At 41.3% G+C, this 21,151-nt stretch overlaps 1 protein-coding gene across 4 annotated transcripts in view; it reads left to right on the top strand.

Moving 5' to 3' along the window:
- The first annotated feature begins 5,461 nt into the window (after window positions 1-5,461).
- The window catches only part of ercc6 (excision repair cross-complementation group 6), a 56,611-nt gene continuing 40,921 nt past the window's right edge, over window positions 5,462-21,151 (top strand). For 2 of the 4 annotated variants that reach the window (XM_072583203.1, XM_072583201.1), the window contains exons 1-5: window positions 6,015-6,131; window positions 8,250-8,690; window positions 10,160-10,280; window positions 11,095-11,200; window positions 15,098-15,800. In XM_072583203.1, the coding sequence (XP_072439304.1) occupies window positions 6,094-6,131; window positions 8,250-8,690; window positions 10,160-10,280; window positions 11,095-11,200; window positions 15,098-15,800 (1,409 nt within the window). In that variant the 5' untranslated portion in view covers window positions 6,015-6,093. Of the gene's footprint in view, window positions 5,535-6,014; window positions 6,132-8,187; window positions 8,691-10,159; window positions 10,281-11,094; window positions 11,201-15,097; window positions 15,801-21,151 lie in introns of those variants that run through there. The other 2 variants (XM_072583202.1, XM_072583200.1) reach the window with 2 other exon arrangements.

The raw sequence follows: 21,151 nt of genomic DNA, 5'->3' as shown, positions 1-21,151 counted from the left end.
GTCACATCATGAAATGAACAGATTACTGCATGAGGAAAGGCTGGGTTTGTATCTCTGGAGTTTAAAAGAGTCAAATTAAGGTTCAAAAAGCGTTAGTTGAAACAGTTAAGATCTTAAGGGGACTTGATTGGGTGAATACGGAAAGAATGTTTCCTCTTGCACAAGAATCTAGAACTTGAAGTCATAGTTTAAAACTAAAGGAGGGGGGGGGGCTTTAAAACAAAGTTGTATGACCAATACAGGGAAAACTCTCCACAGCTCACAATACAGGAACTGAAGAAAGAATTCTTACATCAAATCTACAGATTGGACAGGGAAAATAGATTTCTATGGTATTTTTGAGTAACTGTAAAGTTGAGACTTTTGTTGTTCTGCTTATTTTGAAATCTTCCAAACTGTGTTATATTTAAATAGCTTAGTTTGCTTTCTCATAATTCAATTTATTTTGTGTAATAGACTTCTCAATTATTATTAAAACCAAATCTACACAGAGTCATAGAGATGTACAGCACGGAAACAGACCCTTCGGTCCAACCCGTCCATGCCGACCAGATATCCCAACCCAATCTAGTCCCACCTGCCAGCGCCCGGCCCATATCCCTCCAAACCCTTCCTATTCATATACCCATCCAAATGCCTCTTAAATGTTGCAATTGTACCAGCCTCCACTACTTCCTCTGGCAGCTCATTTTGTTTCAGTGATAGACAGTCACTTTAAATTAAAAAAGTGATATATGAACTGTCGAGACAGATTTCATACTGGGACCTGATATGTCCAGTAGTAACTTTAGCTGCAATCATAGCAAGAACATATAAAAAAAAATCAAAGGCTGGCACAGCTCCATAAATTCTCCAGGAACCAACTCAGTGAAAATTATATCTGGTGCAATATTCATTTCTTTGTACTTTCATTTAATAAGATTTATGAGTACGTTTTGATATAGAGATGGTTTCTTTATCACAATATTAATTTCACTCTTCCAACTTATCAGTCAAAGCATTACTCATTCCAATTATTGATTATGATAAACAGTGGTCAGTGGAAGTCAAGCCCTATCTACAAGAAGGATAAAATGTTCCCCATGGTTGACCCCAGCCAAGTTTTCCAAAATGTCTTTATTGCAATCAAACAGAGTCATAGAATCATAGAGAGTGGCTCAGTGATTAGCACTGCTGCCTCACAGCGCCAGGGTCCCAGATTCGATTCCAGCCTCGGGTGACTGTCTGTGTGGAGCTTGCACATTCTCCCCGTGTCTGTGTGGGTTCCCTCCGGGTGTTCCGGTTTCCTCCCACAGTCCAAAGATGTGCAGGTCAGGTGAACTGGCCGTGTTAAATTGCCCGTAGTGTTAGGTGCATTAATCAGAGGGAAATGGGTCTGGGTGGGTTACTCTTTGGAGGGTCGGTGTGGACTGGTTGGGCCGAAGGGCCTGTTTCCACACTGTAGGGAACCTAATCTAAAACAGAAGGGTCTCCTGAGTAAAAGCATGGTCATTGGAAAGGGTGTAGATTTCAACAAGTGCCACTAGAGGGAGGCAGACTGTTACCTTGCAGTTAACCTACTTGATAATGTCAGGAGGAAACATTGGGTATAGCATGAGTTGGGAAGTGTTAGACTGAAGCGGTGAGTTGTAGTTAGCTTAACAAGTAACAATTATTTGAAACATTTATTTCAAATGTGTTTCCCATTTATTCTTATTCAAGAAAAATAGGTTGAAGAGTTAAACACACAAACAGGCTCAGGATGCCGATAGAGCAGACAGACAGAATTTCGTAAAAGTTTGCAATGTGGCCCGAGGTCCGATTTGGAGATGGAATGACCCTGTACCATTGAACAAACATGTTGAAGACATCGCAGTGGGATTTAGTCAAGATGGGAATGAAGCACAGGCTCTGGGAAAGAAACAGGCAAATGGTTGCAAACAGATAGCTGCCTCTGCCATTTTGGAACATGTGAGAAGCAAGGTGTTTGTCTGAACAATGTACTGTCTATTTGACTTTCAATGTATCAATACCTTGGTGAGGGCAGAGTCTATCTCAGAGTCTTCTCTGGATAGTGCTCTCTCAATGCATTAAACAATTGTTAACCTGTATCTGAGTCTCCTGAGATTGTTTCATAAAATAATCTACCATCCAACAGTATGAGAATATTTTTCTGAGAGAGCACAATGCCACAAAACTGTGTCGGCAGAAGATCAGTTTTATGGCAGGTTAAAAAAAAGAAATGAAGTTCATTTTCTATTTGAATAGAGCTAGAGTTACTGGGACAAGTGAAACCAAAGGAAAATACATTTCTTACTTGGCTTTGTAGTTCAATGCTACAAGGGAATAGGGGTGATGCTACCTCACCACATTCCTTCAAGCTCGAGCTGGTTCTTGTCCATGCTGGGAGATACCTTCCTCGGTGGTCTTTCAGCAGTACCTGGTGGTCTCTCAGCCCAGTGTGGTGGCCTTTCGGCAGTATGTGCTGGTCTCTCAGCCCGGTGTGGTGGTCTTTCGGCAGTATGTGGTAGTCTCTCAGCCCGGCGTGGTGGTCTTTCGGCAGTATGTGCTGGTCTCTCAGCCGGTGTGGTGGTCTTTCAGCAGTATGTGCTGGTCTCTCAGCCGGTGTGGTGGTCTTTCAGCAGTATGTGGTGGTCTTTCGGCTGGTGTGTTGGTCTTTCGGCAGTATGTGCTGGTCTCTCAGCCCGGTGTGGTGGTCTTTCGGCAGTATGTGCTGGTCTCTCAGCCGGTGTGGTGGTCTTTCAGCAGTATGTGCTGGTCTTTCAGCAGTATGTGCTGGCCTTTCGGCAGTATGTGGTGGTCTCTCAGCCCAGCGTGGTGGTCTTTCGGCAGTATGTGCTGGTCTCTCAGCCCGGTGTGGTGGTCTTTCGGCAGTATGTGCTGGTCTCTCAGCCCGGTGTGGTGGTCTTTCAGCAGTATGTGCTGGTCTCTCAGCCGGTGTGGTGGTCTTTCGGCAGTATGTGGTGGTCTCTCAGCCCGGTGTGGTGGTCTTTCGGCAGTATGTGGTGGTCTCTCAGTCCAGTGTAGTGATTTTAAGATGTGTCTTCGAAGTGCAGTCCCACTGTGGGGCTAAGCACTTAAGAAATGTTTGAACTTTCAGCTTTATTTCTTTATTTTCTACTTCAAATTGAGAAGGTCTGTAATGTATAACTTTTAACTTTTTTTGTATATTTTATGCTGTACTATAATTACTGCAATGTTTAACTTTGTTTCTCCTTTCTACCTTGTTCTTAAGATTCTGCACCTGGGTACTTGTACCTGAGATGGTGCCTTGTGTGGCGACATTCGACACTTTTCACTGTAATTTTATACTTGAGTACACGTGACAATAAAATCAAACATCAAAAGGCTGGAGGGAGGAGGAGAGAATTGATTTCACTCCCTAATAGGATCATCTATTCTTTCATCCCTGATGAAGAGCTTATACTCGAAACGTTGATTCTTCTGCTCCTCGGATGCTGCCTGACTGGTTGTCTTTTTGCAGCACCACACTCTCAACTCATCTATTCTTTCACTGTTCACAGGGCCCTAGATGCTCTGGACAGGTGGGAACTGTACAAGACCACAACTGTGTGAGACAGGCTGGAAAAAAACACAAGATCTTTTATATCTGTGAGTTTGGAATGTTTAAGTGTACTTGATGTAGTGAAGTAGCACAGAGCTGGGCGTGGGAAACGTTATCTTAAGGATTGAATAGAAACAGCAAAGCAATGGAATAAAATGAGGTTGAATTTATAAAACATATGAAAAGGCATTCAGCCTAACCAGTTTGTGGTAGCATTTTTTTACAGCCCACTTTGTCCTTCTATTCTTTGCCTCTTACGTATGCTTACCTAAGCTTCCCCCTCAAAGTCAACCCTGCTGTCAAAAGATTGGAAGAGATCACCCTGGAGAAAACTGGAAACCATAAACATTAACAATTAGCAGTCCTTTTCAGACACACACATGAGAAAAGGTTAAAAATAAAAGACTAAATGGAGATATTTAGCAAAGGCTGATGCCGTCACGTAGCAATTTGATTGGGGTATGCCTTGCATTGAACAGGCCATGAACATGAAGGAACATTAGAGGGGACATAAGCAGAGAGAACAAAAAGTGATTTGGAGAACTATTAAGAGTGGGCAGGTAGATAATATTTAATATAATATTAAAACAGCCTCGGGGCACCAGCAGTAAATAATTAAGAGAGCAAACAGGAGGTTAAAGTACCAGACAAAGTTAGTGGTAGGCACAGCTGGGAAAAAGACGAGAAGGTACTTACAGAGGGAAGAGGATAACGATTGTGGAAGGGGACAATCATCTTAAGTGTTGACAACTGCAGTGATTTAGCAATTCAGCAATCCCAGAGGAGAGCAGCACTCTGAGGGACAAGAACTCAGGAAATGGATGGTGCATTACCGGTTGTGTTCCTCGGACTTCCTGAGGTGTGAGCACTGCTTTTAGCTTACATTGTTTTCTCAGTAACAAGAAAATGGATCAAGACTTGTTATGCACAGCTACAGAGGAGCAGCACAATGATTATGACTCAGTTGTGCCAAGATCATTAGAGCTGATACAAGGAATTGTGCCACATTGTTAATAAACATGTTCTTTTCCTTTGCTTGGTGATTTTGTTTCTTGCATTCATCATGAAGAAACATGTCAGGAGCATGAAACGTCAACCCTTTACATTTTGGATATCCAGCGTCAGGATCAAGCATTGGAAAAGTTAAATCCAAAGTAACCTTCATAAGAGTGTGCTATTCACCTCCATTTTCTCATGAGTTGGGCAACAGATATTAGCCCATATCCAATGGATAAATGCAAAAACAAAGTTTTTTTTGTGAGAGGTCGAATGCATCCCCTCCATGCTTTATCAGTTAACAATGTTTGATATTTACCAGTCAGAGGCTGCAAGTTTCATGCCAATTTAAGTTAAACTAGGTGTCATTTTGTGCTGTGAGTGTATGAAATGAGTCCAGTTTCCTCGTGAACAGGTGATCTTCGCAGTAATCAATAAGGGGGGGGTGGGGGTGGAGTTTTCAGTCACCACCAGAGGATGGAAAATTACAAGGGTCTGGGTGGCATTTGCGGTTTGATGTTGTGCGACTTATAAAGAAAATGGATATAGGGTGGAGGAATTGGATACCACACTCCTCCAATCCTGGCCACAATCTTTAACCTAGGGTTGCTGATGCAAGGCTGGACACATTCCTGGAGGTTTCATTTCACTGCCTCCTGTGTCCAACAGCACCATTTCCATGCCCATCCTTGCCTACTAAAATGTCCTGGTTAAAAATCATAATTTGTGCGTAGTTCTGTCTTCCCAGCCTGTAGGTGTCGCCATACAGGGAGGTCCCCTCAGGTGACAGTACCCGTGATTTCCCCTCCCCTCCTGCGGGTGTCGCTGTACCAGGAGGTCCCCACCGGTGACGGTATCTGTAATTCTACTCCCCTCCCGAGTGGTGGGAAGTTTCCTTTCGTTCATTATCTTTCTGTCCTATGGGAGGCGCTGTTTGAGGAGGGCTCCACATTGTCAGCGTCGTTGTTTTTAGGTAGGGCTCTTAATGTGGTTTTTTTTGTAGATTTAACTGCCTTCTTGCCAATGTCGCTAGCCTCTTGTGGGTCTTCCAGTATCTGTGGATTATCCTCCCTTCCCTGAATTTCGTTCTTTTGGGAGGGCTTCTCCTGTTGGTGCCGATGTCCATGTGTCTCCATTCTGTCTTTGTGTGTTGCTCGGGGCCTAGTCTGTGCATTGTCCTCCCAGCCTGTGGGAGACGCTGTGTTGGGAGGATTCTACCTGCGAATTGTCCTCCAATCCTATTGGTGCCGCTCCATTTGGGAGGATCGTACCGGCGCATTGTCCTTCCAGCCTGTCGGTGTTGCTGTGTTGGGAGGCCTCCACCTGTTCATTGCCCTCCCAGCCTGTGGCTGCCGCTGTTTGGGGAGGCCTCCACCTGTTCATTGCCCTCCCAGCCTGTGGGTGCCGCTGTGTTGGGAGGGCTCCACCTATGCATTGTCCTCCCAGCCTGTGGGTGCCGCTGTGTTAGGAGGACTCCTGTGTGTGTGTGTGTGTGTGTGTGTGTGTCGTGGGGCCTGGGTTTGTGTGAATCTATGGTCCGGGTCGGGCCTGGATTTGGAGCCTGTCCCGGGTGAGTATGGAAGACATTCGGGGTCGGTCTGAGGTAATGGACCCGGATTAACCATACACCGGTCTGGGTTCAGGTATTAACCCGGATTAACCATGGACCGGTCTGGGTTCAGGTATTAACCCGGATTAACCATGGACCGGTCTGGGTTCAGATATTAACCCGGATTAACCATACACCGGTCTGGGTTCAGATATTAACCTGATTAACCGTGGACCGGTCTGGGTTCAGATATTAACCCGGATTAACCGTAGACCGGTCTGGGTTCAGATATTAACCTGATTAACCATGGACCGGTCTGGGTTCAGATATTAACCCGGATTAACCATACACCGGTCTGGGTTCAGATATTAACCTGATTAACCGTGGACCGGTCTGGGTTCAGATATTAACCCGGATTAACCGTAGACCGGTCTGGGTTCAGATATTAACCTGATTAACCATGGACCGGTCTGGGTTCAGATATTAACCGGCTTAACCATTGACCGGTCTGGTTTCAGATATTAACCCGGATTAACCATGGACAGGTCTGGGTTCAGGTATTAACCCGGATTAACCATGGACCGGTCTGGGTTCAGGTATTAACCCGGATTAACCGTAGACCGTTCTGGGTTCAGATATTAACCAGGATTAACCATGGACCGGTCTGGCTTCAGGTATTAACCCGGATTAACCGTAGACTGTTCTGGGTTCAGATATTAACCAGGATTAACCACGGACCGGTCTGGGTTCAGGTATTAACCCGGATTAACCGTAGACTGTTCTGGGTTCAGATATTAACCAGGATTAACCATGGACCGGTCTGGGTTCGGATATTAACCCGGATTAACCATACACCGGTCTGGGTTCAGATATTAATCCGGATTAACCATAGACCGGTCTGGTTCAATTATTAATCCGGATTAACCATGGACCGGTCTGGGTTCAGATATTAACCCGGATTAACCATAGTCAGGTCTGGGTTCAATTATTAATCCGGATTAACCATGGACCGGTCTGGGTTAATTATTGACCCAGATTAACCATAGACCGGTCTATGGTTAATCCGGATTAATATCTGAACCCAGACCGGTGTATGGTTAATCCGGGTTAATATCTGAACCCAGACCAGTCCATGGTTAATCCGGATTAATAATTGAACCCAGACCTGACTATGGTTAATCCAGGTTAATATCTGAACCCAGACCAGTTCTGGGTTCAGGTATTATTCCGGATTAACCATGGACTGGTCTGGGTTCACTTATTAACCCAGATTAACCATAGACCGGCCTGGGTTCAGGTATTAATCTGGATTACCCACAACCCTGCCTGGGTTCAGATATTAACTGGGATTAAACATAGGATATTCAAAGTACATATATTAATCTGTATTAAATATCACGTATTAAAATATTTAAAATTGTACCAATTTGGATTCTGTTTTTAAACTAGGTTAGACATGGACTGATAATATTTTTAAACAGTTATAGGGATTGTATTTTCAATGTCGCTTTGTTCCTTTTTGCTTGTCTGTAAACTGTTTGTATCGCACAAGTGAATGCAGAAGTTATGCTCATTTTGATTGAAGTTTATGAGAATAATGTCTATGGAACTTCCATTAAATTATATTTACTAAAATTGTTTTATGAATGAACAGATAAATATAACTGTTGACAAACTTTAATTGAGGTGAAGATAAGCAATAAACAGATGTAGACTACAGTTGTTGCATTAATTTATTTGCACAATGTTTGCTAAACAGCATATTTAAGATAAAGTAAATAAAAATTGTGGGTCCAATAGTGTCACCAGCATGGAGAGAGAAGCAGAGTTTATACTTCAAATTACTGATATTCCGTTCAAACTGAATTAAATAGATTTGAGACAATATTTTTCACTCCGAGTCCCTGTAAACTCTACAGAGGGCACAATTTGGCATGAAGTATTCCAAATATTTGTTTTATTTATAGAGAGAGAGAAATAAAAGAATATTTGTAGTCATCCCATTAAGAGATTATGTGACCCATGGACTTGAACTTTGTGACTCAGAGGACCATGGTGCCATGAACAATGTTTTTGTATGTTATTTGTGTGCTCAAAATTTTTAACTAAATCCATTCACTCTATCTCTCCAATGAACAGATTGTATAAAATGCCGACCGCAGGAGATCCTGCAGCTGATGATTCAGCAGGTTGCCACAGACCAGGTGTGGCTGATTCTGAAGCTCACTTCATTTCGGCGGCTCCCCAGACTCTTCAAGATAATGGATTCTTGGCTAGTTATCTAGATGCTCCTGCTGACTGTGATACCTCGGATAGCAGACCATCCACTTCCACTGCCTTCCAGCCTGCCGACATAAGGAGCACTCAGAAAATCGTCCAGATTGATCGGCAGCAGATCCAAGCCGTGGACCAGAGTGCCCAGGCTCTGGAGCTGCAAGGTCTCGGAGTCGATGTCTATGACCAGGATGTATTGGAGCAGGGAGTTCTCCAGCAAGTGGACAGAGCGATTAGTGAAGCCAGTCAAGCCGCCAAAAGAGCAGATGCAGAGAAAGAGTACTGTTCTGTTTTAGATGATCTGAGGTACTGAAGATTTTAAATGATACTGGGCTAAAGCAATTCAATTTAATGTTTCTGATCAAGATTGACAATGTTCACTCTCACTGATATGCATAATTCTGATTTTGGTAATCTGTATTGAATTTATAAAATATATACTCTGGACTAGGCTAGGCTGTAAATCAATGTACTTGATACTGCATTGGACATAAATGGCAGTGGCGATATCATTTGGAAGGGGGACTGGAATTGAATTTGCTGCTCCCAAAGCGTTATGCTGTAGTATTGCTGCTGACCCCTTCCTACATTTCTAGCACCCAAATACTGACACATTGCCAGTTCTGCACCTTGTGGCAGGAATCAGGTTCTGATGGATTGGGCCTTGAAGAAGCTGCAAATGCTAACTTCTCAGTGGGAGCTGCTCTGTGATCAGTTACCAATGGAAACCTGGCTTCAAAAGGTTGGGTTTTCCTTTGGAGAGCGCGGTGCAGCCTTCAACTGGAGATTTGGGGCTTTCCTGGGAATTGTCTGCCACACAATTGGCAGGAAAAAAAAGACAGGAGGGGCAACTCTTTTACAGAGTGTGTGGTATGACCGTCCAGAGGAAGCGTTCAAAGCAAACATTTAAAAGACATTTGGATAAGTACATGAATAAGAAGAGCTTGGGGGGGATATTGGCCTGGAGCAGGCAGGTGGGACTAGTTTAGTTTGGGATTGTGGTTGGCATGGACTGGTTGGACCAAAGGGTCTGTTTCTGTACAGTATGACTCTATGACTGTAAGTGTCCACATTGGTGAGGCTTCCTGGTTCCTCAAGGTAAGAAACCCCCAACACGAAGATTCAAGAAGCAACCAGAGCCATATGGTGGGCACGGATATCTCTCCATGCCCATTTAGAATATAAACAGGGAACCTCTGAGGCTTTTAGAGTCAACAATTCCTGTCCAATATAGCACCCCTATCAATGGTTTTAGAAGCAGATTTTTTCAGAGGGGCGATTGAAAAGTGTGGTTGAGTGTGTGATGCTGGAAAAGCACAGCCGGTCAGGCAGCATTCGAGGAACGGGAGAATCGGCATTCTGGGCATAAGCCCTTCATCAGGAATGAGATTCAAATGTTAGACCCAAAACGTCGATTCTCCTGCTCCTCGAATACTGCCTGACCAGCTGCGCTTTTTCAGCACCACACACTTGACTCTGATCTCCAGTATCTGCAGTCCTCACTCTCTCCCGATTGATATTGAATAAAGGAAGTCATAAGGAACTGAGTGAGATTTGGTTCAGTGTTTCAGACTGCAATGAGTTAGGCTGTGTCAGTCAGTTTAACTGCAGTCATGAATTGAAACCCATCTGTCCTAGATTTCTGACAATCCCATCATCAGCTCTTCATTAGCTGTGCACCAATCTGCCTGGATTCGTTTGTCACTGCAGTTCTGACGCAAAGTTTTTCTGTTTTGTGAGGCGAGAATTATTCACGTGTTTACCTTTAACTTTAGGTCCACCACCATCTGTCTGAAGCAAACAAATAAGATCATTGAGCAGTTGACTCCTCATGCTGCTACAAACAAGGAAGTAAGGAGAAAGCTGGAGTCTGTGAAAAGGCAGAAGGATAACAAGGTGCAGTTCGTCTCTTGTTTATCGTGCCACCCTTCAAGAGTCCTTTCATCCTTTTTTAGAGATGGCAAATTATTGTCATTTATTCCAATTTTTTCACTCGAGAATCACTTTTATTTTTCATTCATGGAGGTGTGTGTGTGTGTGTGTGCGCCTTCACTTTTATTTTTCATTCATGGAGGGGTGTGTGTGTGTGTGTGTGTGTGTGTGTGTGTGTGTGCGCCTTCACTTTTATTTTTCATTCATGGAGGGGTGTGTGTGTGTGTGTCTGTCCCTAAAGACAACAGCCTAAATAGAGATCAAATAATGTACCTTGCGTGCACATATAATGTCTAATTGCATGCACGGCGGCATGGTGTCTCAGTGATTAGCACTGCTGCCTTGTAGCGCCAGGGACCTTTATTCGATTCTACCTTCTGGTGACTGCGTGGTATTTGCACATTTCACGCCATGTCTCTGGGTGTTCTGGTTTCCTCTCACAGTCTAGAGATGTGCAGGTTAGGGTGGATTGGCCATGCTAAGTTGCCCATAGTATCCATTGATATGCAGGCTCGGTGGGTTAGCTATGGGAAATGCAAAATTACAGGGCTGGGGTGGGTCTGGGTGGGATGCTCTTTGGAGGATTGGTATGGACTCGATGGGCCAAATGGCTGCTTCTACACTGTCGGGATTCTATGATCCTTTCTATGTAAACAGTGTAATTATACAGGGCATCCGCAATCAATATATATTCTCTTAGAGGAACATCCTTGTCTCTGATCAAGTAGTTTGTGAGTATTATTCTCCTTGGTGACTTTGTTTTATCCCTGTTCCTAAGGAAAGACAGTTGAAAAAGATAAAGGCTAAACAGAAACACCTCCAGGCAGTGCTCAGTGGTGCTGACATTCAGAAGCTTGAAGCTGAATACGAATCGTGCGATGAAGGTAAACAAAAGTTTAAGGTGACAGTTTAATATCTGCTTTATATAGATTTTCACCTGTCAGTCTTTCATCACGTCTGCTATATTTTTTCTAAATGGATCAGAGATGGCAAAACCTCATTATGATCAAGATTTCTTTTAATCAACAAGGTTGATTGTTTACCTCTGAGTAGTTAATGAGCATCATGCAGTTATAGTGTCCCTAACTCTGAGCCAGAATGTTTGGGTTCAAGTCCCATCTGCTTCAGAGGGTGTGTAATAACATTTTCAAACAGGTAGATTCTAAAACATTAACCAGTATTCTGTGTGGCTGATTGGAATTGTCAAGTACTCTTGAAACACCCACAGTTTTGACATTAGTGAGAATATCATGTGAATGCTGGGGAGATTCAGAGTCTTTTAGTCCCATTTGTCAGCTATCATGTTCACAGTGCTTGATTATTTTTTATTTGAAGGAGCCGGTGTTGGACTCGGGTGTACAAAGTTAAAAATCACACAACACCAGGTTATAGTCCAACAGGTTTATCTGGAAGCACTAGCTTTTGGAGCGCTGCTCCTTCAACCACCTGATGAAGGAGCAGCGCTCCGAAAGCTAGTGCTTCCAAATAAACCTGTTGAACTATAACCTGGTGTTGTGTGATTTTTAACTCCGATTATTTTGGTGTTTTGATTTGTCGTCTTAATTTCCACAGTTTATCTCAAAACCACAAAGTGCATGAAGTGGATATTGAAACACTAGTGATTTGCTATCACGCTTAGTAAATGTAGCAGTACAACAAATTTAACTTTCTGGTAGCAAGCTCAGTGCAGTTATACACAAAAAAGCACTGGACAGGAATAGGCCATTTGACCTAATTATGGACCTTCATCCCCTCCCCCACTCACCTATTGTACTCTATGCTACTTTCTCCCCACCCCCACCCTCGTCTAGGTTATCTTTCCACGCTTCAGGCACTCTGCCTTTATTCCTGATGAAGGGCTTTTGCCCGAAATGTCGATTTTCCTGCTCCTCGGATGCTGCCTGAACTGCTGTGCTCTTCCAGCACCACTGATCCAGAATCTGGTTTCCAGCATCTGCAGTCATTGTTTTTACCCATTTGACTTAATTAGTCTGTGTTGATGTTTCACTTGAGTCTACTCCTATTCCATTGGCTTACTCTTTCAGAAAATCTTCCTATTGCCTTTACACTTATTTATTTGTTAAAGGTTCTTTTTTGAAAGCGTCTAAGCCAGTTGTTCACCACTTGCTATGGTAACGAGTTCCTTACTGAAACTACTTGGAGTAAAGAAATTTCCCCTTATTCCCCTGTTAGATTTATTAGTCAATATTGCATATTTATAGTCCCTCGTTTTGGATTCTGCTACAAATAGAAGCAGTCCACATCTTTCCTATCCAGTGTCCATTATTTTCCAAGTCTTCTATTTTCTGAAGAGAAAAGAAAACCCTGTTTGATTTTTCCTTATCTTTGTGATCTGGTACCATTCCTCATAAGGGTTTTCAATGTCATTTGTTTAGTATGGAAACCAGAATGGTACACTGTATGCTAGAGTAGCCTGACCAGGAAACTGTACAAGAATGACATTACTTCATAACCTTTCAAGTGTGTTCCTCTTCAGGTAAAACCTGTGCTTTACTAGTATTTTTAAATGTAATGCTTCACTGAGCTGTGATCCTGCTTTTACTGATTTGTTCACCTGAAACTCCCTTTGCTCTACCACTCCATTCCAATTATGTGGAGGTTACATTTCTGCCTTTGCCACCAATGTGTACACCTCCCACTTATTGGTATTTAAATTTATTTGCTACTTACCTGCGCAATTTAGCAATTGTTTCAAAAATCCGGTGTTATTCTTCCTCGGTATTAACTTTATCCCTGTTTGGCGAATTTTGATATTGAGTTATTTATTTGTGGCTGCCAATTATGTATAACAGTGATGCCAGCACTGACCTTATAGAATGCTGCTTGTTGCCTTCTTTCCTTCAGTCAAAATCATCACTCGTTTCCCCCACTCTCTGCTTTCCCGTCTTTAGCCAATTTACTATCCATTCACCTATTTGTTCCGTGTTTCCTGGTGCCCTAATCTTTGACATCAACCTATCGTCTGGTATCTTATCAAAAGCCTTTGTAAATTCAAGAACATGACATCTCTCTTTCTGTCCCAACTGTATCAATATTCATTTTAAGTTCATCCTCTAGTGCCATGTTTCTTTCTTTATCATCATATTAAAATTTGATTTACAGTCGGATTGAGTGATCAGATCATTATTGCATTTGTTGCAAATAATTTTAAGTAGAATAACACAAGTATAAGAGTGAATGTTGCAGTATGACCGAGGGTCCTATTCCTAGCTGGTGCTAAGCATTCAGGACCCCTGCCTACTGTTTCTCTTTATGAGGGCCCTGGCCTGGCACTCATCTCCCAAGGTTTTGGTCCACCTTACTCCCCTTTCTATGATCTTCAATTTGTGTAAAATGCTATCAAACTTTCTTTGCTTATAAACTGATGTATTTGCCAAGTATATTCTGATTTTCATTGCTAATGACCTAAACAGGTCCTAATGACCTAAATAAGTTCCCGGTCTCTTATCCACAAACTTGTGTAACCTGGGCAGGAATGGATAGCCAACAGATATTTAATGAAGCCAAGTGGCTTCAGAAAAATAAACCAGACGGCCTAACTATGTTGTGCTGTCTTTTGTATCTATCTGTAGTATTTAAAGAGTTCAATGTTGCCATTTCTGAAAAATAAATTGAGGAATGAATCATATTGGTTTTCAAAAGCAACAGTTGTTGAACATACATTGAGCCTTTCATTTAACCCAAGAGTTACAAGATAGGGTAAGTAGCCAAAATTTAATTTTGAATTAAACATTGCATTGAAGTGAGACAATTCCTGTCTGAATTTTTCATTACTTGCTCTTTTCCTAGAGATGAACTCTAATCTTGAAACTGCCTTCTTTTACGCTGTGATATCCTGTCATTTCCATTCTGGTTTTCTGAGTGCATAAAACCACATCTTGATTATTTTGTTCTGTGGTGTATTGGTTCTAATTTTCATACCTTGGGTTTTATACAAGACTAAAATTTGGCAATCCATTGTCCCTCAGGGATCGGTCCATGTGTTTGTTTGTTTTTCCCCATGAAAACTGGATTAGGTGGCTTTTCATTGGTGTGAAGGAATTAAACTAGACAGAATTGAGTACTAGACTACTCATCTTAGATACACCTCAGATACATTTCGCCTGCTGACTTTTACGTTATCATTAGATCGAGTAGAGGGGTCTTTGCTGGTATCTTGTTGCACAGTGTGTAGCCACTATCTCAGCCAGAAACTCCAGATTTGAGTCTCATTCCGGGACTTGATAGCCACAGAAGGTGAAGGTTGACCAAGTAGATGAATAATCAATATGCAAATCTTGACAAACAAAGGAAAAGTAGGTGTGTCTACTGATCAGCTGTAACCTGCAGAAGGCACCTACAAACCTCTGCATTTCATTGACAAACAGAATCATAGACCAACACCTGGACGTCCACGGTCGCTGATACCCTCTTAGGCTGTGGTGCCTGAAGAGAGAGTGAGAGCGAGGAGTCTTTAATTAACACCTGAGGATATAATTCTATTCAAAGCACAAGAAGTGCTCAATTTCCTCCAATAGGAAGTGCAGACTAGGAATTTTGTGTTCCATATATGAATATTAATAGATGAAATGCCAACAAGAAGATGCAAATCTGTAAACAGTTGAAACTATCCTTAGTGTACATTACTTGGGACCACAGTGGCAATATTATTTTGAATGCTATAAAATAACATTCTTGTGAGCACTACACAGGAAATATTTCTTTCAAAGGAAGGTAAATTCTTGTTACATTTGATGGTATTCTCTGAATGTCCTTGTCAGAACCAGGTCCTTCGTCGTTAGGAAGTATGTTAATGCCGGCACAGGAAACAGAATGGGAGCATCTCATCCGCACCGGACAGATGACACCCTTCGGCACTAAAATACCTCAGAAAGAAACAAAAAAGGAGCCTCGCAAGATCATGTTGAATGATGCATCAGACTTTGAGAAGTATCTGGCCGATCAGGCAAAGATGGCTGCAATTCGGAGGAAGTCCTTCACAAAAAGAGCCAAGAGGAGAAAAGCAGCAGTTTCTGTGCAGGCCGAAACTGAGACATCAGATGGCAAAACTCAAAATCCAAAAGGTGGCCCCAAGAAAAATAGCACTGTGTCAAGAACAGACCGCAAACTGAAAAAGCAATTGCAGAAACTGCAGCGCAAGACTCTTGAGATTAAATTTAAAGCTGGAGCTCCAACCAAGAAGAACTCCCTGCAAGAGTTGGTGGGAGGGCGAGAAGACAGAGGCTCAGAGAGTGAAGAGTCACTCTATGTTCCTGATGAGGAGTTACTTTATCCAGATGAATTTGGTAACAGTGATGATGAAGTGTCCGACAATGGCACATTTAAGAAAGCACCAAAGAAAAGACAAAAGCAGAGTCACTCGGATGAAGCTTTCTCACCAAGCTCAGGCGAAGATGAATCGAGACGCAGAATAAGAGCACACAAGGATGATGGAAATGAAGAGCTGTACAGGAAAAGATTGAGGTAAGCACATTTGCGTTTATACTAAAGGGTCTCTATCAACATATATATTTCAGAATTAAGTATTGAATTATTCATTGTTCTGTCAATCATGGTTGGTCACACTCGCATCTCTGAGTTGCAAGGTTTAGTGTTCAAGACTCTCATCGGGCCTTCAGCACAAAGATTAAAGCTGACTGACCAGTTCAGAGGGAGTGCTGCACTTTGAGATCCAATGTTTAACCAAGCCCCATCTGATTGAATGGATGTAAAAATTCACTGTAAAAATACTGTTCTGCCTGCTGCACTAGCCAATCCCTCAGTCAACATCTCAAAAACAATTTTCTGGCCATTATCACATTGCTATTTGGGAGGAGCTGTCACATTTTCTACATTACATCAGTGGCTGCACTTTTCTTTTTGGAAAAAAAAAGTACCTCATTGTTTATGAAGTGCTTTGGGCAGCCAATGTTTGTGAAAAACGCTTTTTATTAGCTGAAAGATCGAATGAATGTGAGTATATTAAAGAAACAAATTTGGAGAAGTAATGTCAATCTGAAGGGGGGACCCTCCTCCCAATACCAATACAGATTAAAGGTATAGTACCTTTTAGTATTCCTGCTTTTGTTTTGGTAAATTTAACATTTTCAATCATTTACCACCTCATTTTGTAAAAGACTTTTCCTGTCAATGCCCGATTTGCTGTTAACAAGCATGCTGAAAAATGTGAGGCCTTTTTACTTATTAGCTTGATCATCACTAGGTTCCCTGAAGAAGGTGGTGTGAAGACACTGCTTTCCTAGCCTCTGACCTGCTTATGTCACCGAAGTACTTATACTGCTGTCTGATATAGTTTGTGGTCTATAACTGCCAGATTTTTGATAATTGAGGATTCAGTGATGGTAATGCCATTGAAGTGATGGATCTCCTGATTGAGATGGTCATTGCCTGGTACAAATGTTACTTTGAGATGAAGACCTATGACACATCTCCAGTTTTCTGCAGCCAAAATAACTTGAACCCACTCAACTGGTGGTATAACTTGACTCAAATGGTCATCATAATTATTTTCTAAAAATTTTTCAAATTCCATTTTTTCAGAATTGTAGGGGAGGCTATCAGCCAGAATGGAATCAGTTTGCAGATGTTACATGATTGTTGCCCTGATTGATTTGAGTTGGTTATTTTTCCTGACATTTGCAAAGTCCCAAACATCATGTGCTAGCTATGAATCTGTTCACAACATGTGACATTTCTCCTCACATGTTTGTTAGCTTCAATTTTAACTCTAGAATAAAGTCATTTTCTCCAGCATCCACCATAAATCGCGATAGAAATTTTTGCCTCTTTAAATCGCGATAGAAATTTTTATTCTATTATAAAAGTACATTTGCTCTCTTTCTGAGTTGTTAGTGTTATAGTGAATGCATCCCAGCTTACTTGTTATCACTTTAACCAAATATTTAGTGTCTTACTAGTAATCTGAGACAGAGTTGAAGTTTCTAGTTGACTCTGGTATCTAGAGTATTTTGTTGAGCAATGTTCCGAGGCAAGTCCCAAGCAGCACAAGATAAATTTATGAGGACAGCCTAGAAAACTGCAGGTTTACAGCTGCAAAGAAAAAAAATGAGGGAAGTGATTTTATGAAGCTATGTGAGATAATTTAGAAATTGAAGTGTGATAAATTTATATGTCACTTTAACCTATGAGAGCAGGACATGTGATACAGATTGGAACAAATGAAAGATAAATTTAGAACTGTAATAATTAATTAACACATATTATGACTTTCTGCCACTGGGCTTTCCCACTGCCTGGATCACTTGTAAGTTATTTCTAAATTAACTTTATTTTTATATTTAATCCAAAGATGGATTGGCTGTGCTAAATTGCCCATGGTGTCCAGGTATATGTAGGTTAGGTGGATTAGCCATGGGAAATGCAGGGTTGCAGGGATAGGATGGGGGGGTAGGTCTGGGTGAGATGTTATTTGGAGGGTCACTATAGAAACAATGGGCTGAATGGTCTGTATCCACACTGTAAGAATTCTATGATTCTAACTTGCTTGGACACGTTACAATGCATCTCCAGGGTAGGTGGCATTTGAAACCAGATTTTCTGGCACAGAGGTAGAGGCACTGCCACTGACCAATTGGTGCGGTAAACTAATTCGTAGTTTCAACCGCTTTGTTCCTGAGGAATCTCATAAAATTCAAAAAATTGACTTGAGAGGGTTAGCTCATACGATTTTTTTCATTTTGACTTTTCTTTTGACCAACGTTTAATGTTGTCAAACTAGACAGGCATACTGCTTTACAGTACAGGCTGAGGAGTTGGGAAATGTGAAACTAGCACTGCGGCCAGACTTGGTTGTAATGTGTAAATACATTGTGGCACATTTGTAGTGGCAGTTTCCTAAGAACTAGAGGGCATAGGTTTAGGGTGAGAGGGGAAAGATATAAAAGAGACCTACGGGGCAACTTTTTCACAGAGGGTGGTACGTGTATGGAATGAGCTGCCAGAGGATGTGGTGGAGGCTGGTACAGTTGCAACATTTAAGAGGCATTTGGATGGGTATATGAATAGGAAGGGTTTGGAGGGATATGGGCCAGGTTCTGCCGGGTGGGACTACATTGGGTTGGGATATCTGGTCGGCATGGACAAGTTGGACCGAAGGGTCTGTTCCCATGCTGTACATCTCTATGACTCTATTACAACTGTAAACACAGGAACCTCAGTTGAGAGAAGTGTGACAAACAAAAATTACAACAGAAACTGACAGTTTATGAACAGGTGGTGCAATCTAACATGGAAGCTTCTTAAATGTAATAGAAATGTAGATTTACATATTTTTTAAAAGCTCAATTAAAAGTCCAACTGGTTTGTTACAGGTACTGGAATCATGAGCAAGTACGCACTCTTATTCAAAGCTTATGGCGAGGTTGGAAGACCACAAACAATTGCCTTAGACTTCTGTCTGAAAGTTTTTGTAAGCAAATGACTACTTCAATGCAAAAACTTTAACCATTCAACATTTTGCCCTGTTGTCTCACAGCGGCAGGGGCCCAGGTCCAGTTCCAGCCTCAGGTGACTGTGTGGAATTTGCACATTCTTCCCATTTCTGCATGGGTTTCCTCCAGCTGCTCTACTTTCCTCCCATAATCCAGAGATGTGCAGGTTGGGTGGATTGGTCATGCTAATTTGCCCATAGTGTTCCGGGATGTGAAGGGTAGGTGCATTAGTAAGGGGTAAATCTAGAGCAGTAAGGTAGGGGAATGGGTCTGAGTGGGTTAATCTTCGGAGGGTCGGTGTGGACTTGATGGGCCAAATGGCCTTTCTCTACATTGTAAGGTTTCTATGGTTTCTGCGATTTTGCAAAAATGTTTGACATCTAGTCTCCCTGAAATTTGAAGCGATATATTGAAATAAAGTCAACAAAAGAAACTGCTGTGAAGAGAAAGGCAAACTCCTCAGTGCCACGATGCACAAAGATCAGTGGATTTACAGCTCAGCGTATAGGAAAGACCAAGTTGTAAAGACTGTCATTCTGCATAAAATGTGTTATTTTAACTGTCACTTTCCTTTTTTTGTGTGTGATCTAATTAAGGCACTATTTATCTTTTGTTAAAGGCACACAAAAGGCGAATAATGTAAATAGGTTTCAGTTTTAACTTTTCAATTCATTTTGAAAGTTTACTTTTGGTAATGTAGCAATCGCATTTTACTCCTTTTAATTCAAAGAGGTTCTTTTTACTGAAACCATTCAAAATTATTTGGCTTGAGTTAAATGCTTTGAATAAAACAACACAGTGATGTAATTTTGCTGAATTTCAACTAGGATTGACAATTTGAATGAAGCAACTTGAAATTAAGAGAATTATGAATTTTATAACTTTTTGATTCTATACATTGTTTTTCTTTTGCTGTAGAGTGCATCTTAGTTATCACCTGTGAGGCAGATTTCAAATTTGAAGTTAGTTTCAAAATAAAACCTTAAATGAAAACATTGGTATCCATTTTAAACAAAGGTGGATGTATTCAGTAGCAGTGGAAAAAGATTTGGAGTATAATATAAATTAGTTCAAGATTGTGAATTAGAGTATAAAAGAAATTGCTTTCAAACTTCTTTGTGTGGGAGATATCTAGATTTCATTCATTCCAAAAGGCAGTGTCAACTACTTGTGGAAAGCAACCAAATAAAAGCAGAGTACTAGATGTGCTGTAGATCTGAAAACGTAACTGTGTTCTGGAGAAACTCAGCAGGTTGGACAGCATCCATGAAATCAAAAACAAAATTAACATTTTGAGTCAAACATGACTTTTAATGACTCTTCTTTGGTTCCAAAGATAAACCCATAGGGTCATATTGAACTTAAAGCATTAATTTTGATTCAGTCTCACAGATGCTGCTAGACCTGCTGAGTTTCTCCAGCCCTTGGTTTCTATTTCAGAAGAAAGCAGTGCCGTTGTCGTAATTTGAAGCAACAAACTGAAACTATGTGACTGTGCTCACTAAGGTAGAAATCTCACAACTCCTAAGGTGCTGGCCATTAGTTTGTAACCCTCTGTCCTAAAGTCCTGTCACGTGATTTCAAGTTTCTAGTAATTGTTAGAAAGTTTATGAATGGTAATGTAAATACAACATGTAATATTTGCATTTCTGATGGCCATTTACAAGCCATTTAAATTTCTTCCCATGTTAGCCAACTCCATAGGTTAGCAATAACAGGACAGTTTTTGGGGAAACAGTCAAATCTGGCTGATAGCTGTTAGCTTGGGACTGCAGATTGAAAGAGGAATTGAATATTATGCAGCAGTGACCTCTAGTGGCAGAGTACACACAGTGCGTCCAGTCATCCTGTGTGTGATGTACTTCAGTTGCAAATAAATTCTAGCTCATTCCAGTAATTATCATAATGAATTATCCTTATTGTGAAAAATTAATCTGCAACACACTATCATTTATAATTTTGTGCATTTTTTAACCTTTATATTTGAGCTGTATTGCTAACTTGATCCTGCTAAACTTCACCTTTAAATCTTTTGTCTTTTCTACCATATTGTTAACATTGGAGAAACTTTGCCGGTGAAGTGTTAATTAAGTTTCTGCTTCTCTTCCCTGAACCCTACAAATATATATCATCACCATATCTCTGTTTTTGCAACTAGACATCGATCAGCACTGAAACAGGCGCAACTGAATGAACTTAACGATGTACCACCATAAATATAAAACATTTTTAAGTAATAGCTTTACTATGGATCATGATGTATAGTGAATTAAAAGTGCAATGAAATTACTTAGCAATGTATTTTCTTTCCATTTTCATGATTTATGAATTTTAGGAATACTCTTGGTTTTTGGCACTGACATC

This window comes from Chiloscyllium punctatum, chromosome 13, assembly GCF_047496795.1.
Source record: "Chiloscyllium punctatum isolate Juve2018m chromosome 13, sChiPun1.3, whole genome shotgun sequence".
Taxonomy (NCBI): domain Eukaryota; kingdom Metazoa; phylum Chordata; class Chondrichthyes; order Orectolobiformes; family Hemiscylliidae; genus Chiloscyllium; species Chiloscyllium punctatum.
This window is presented reverse-complemented; position numbering and strand designations above follow the sequence as displayed.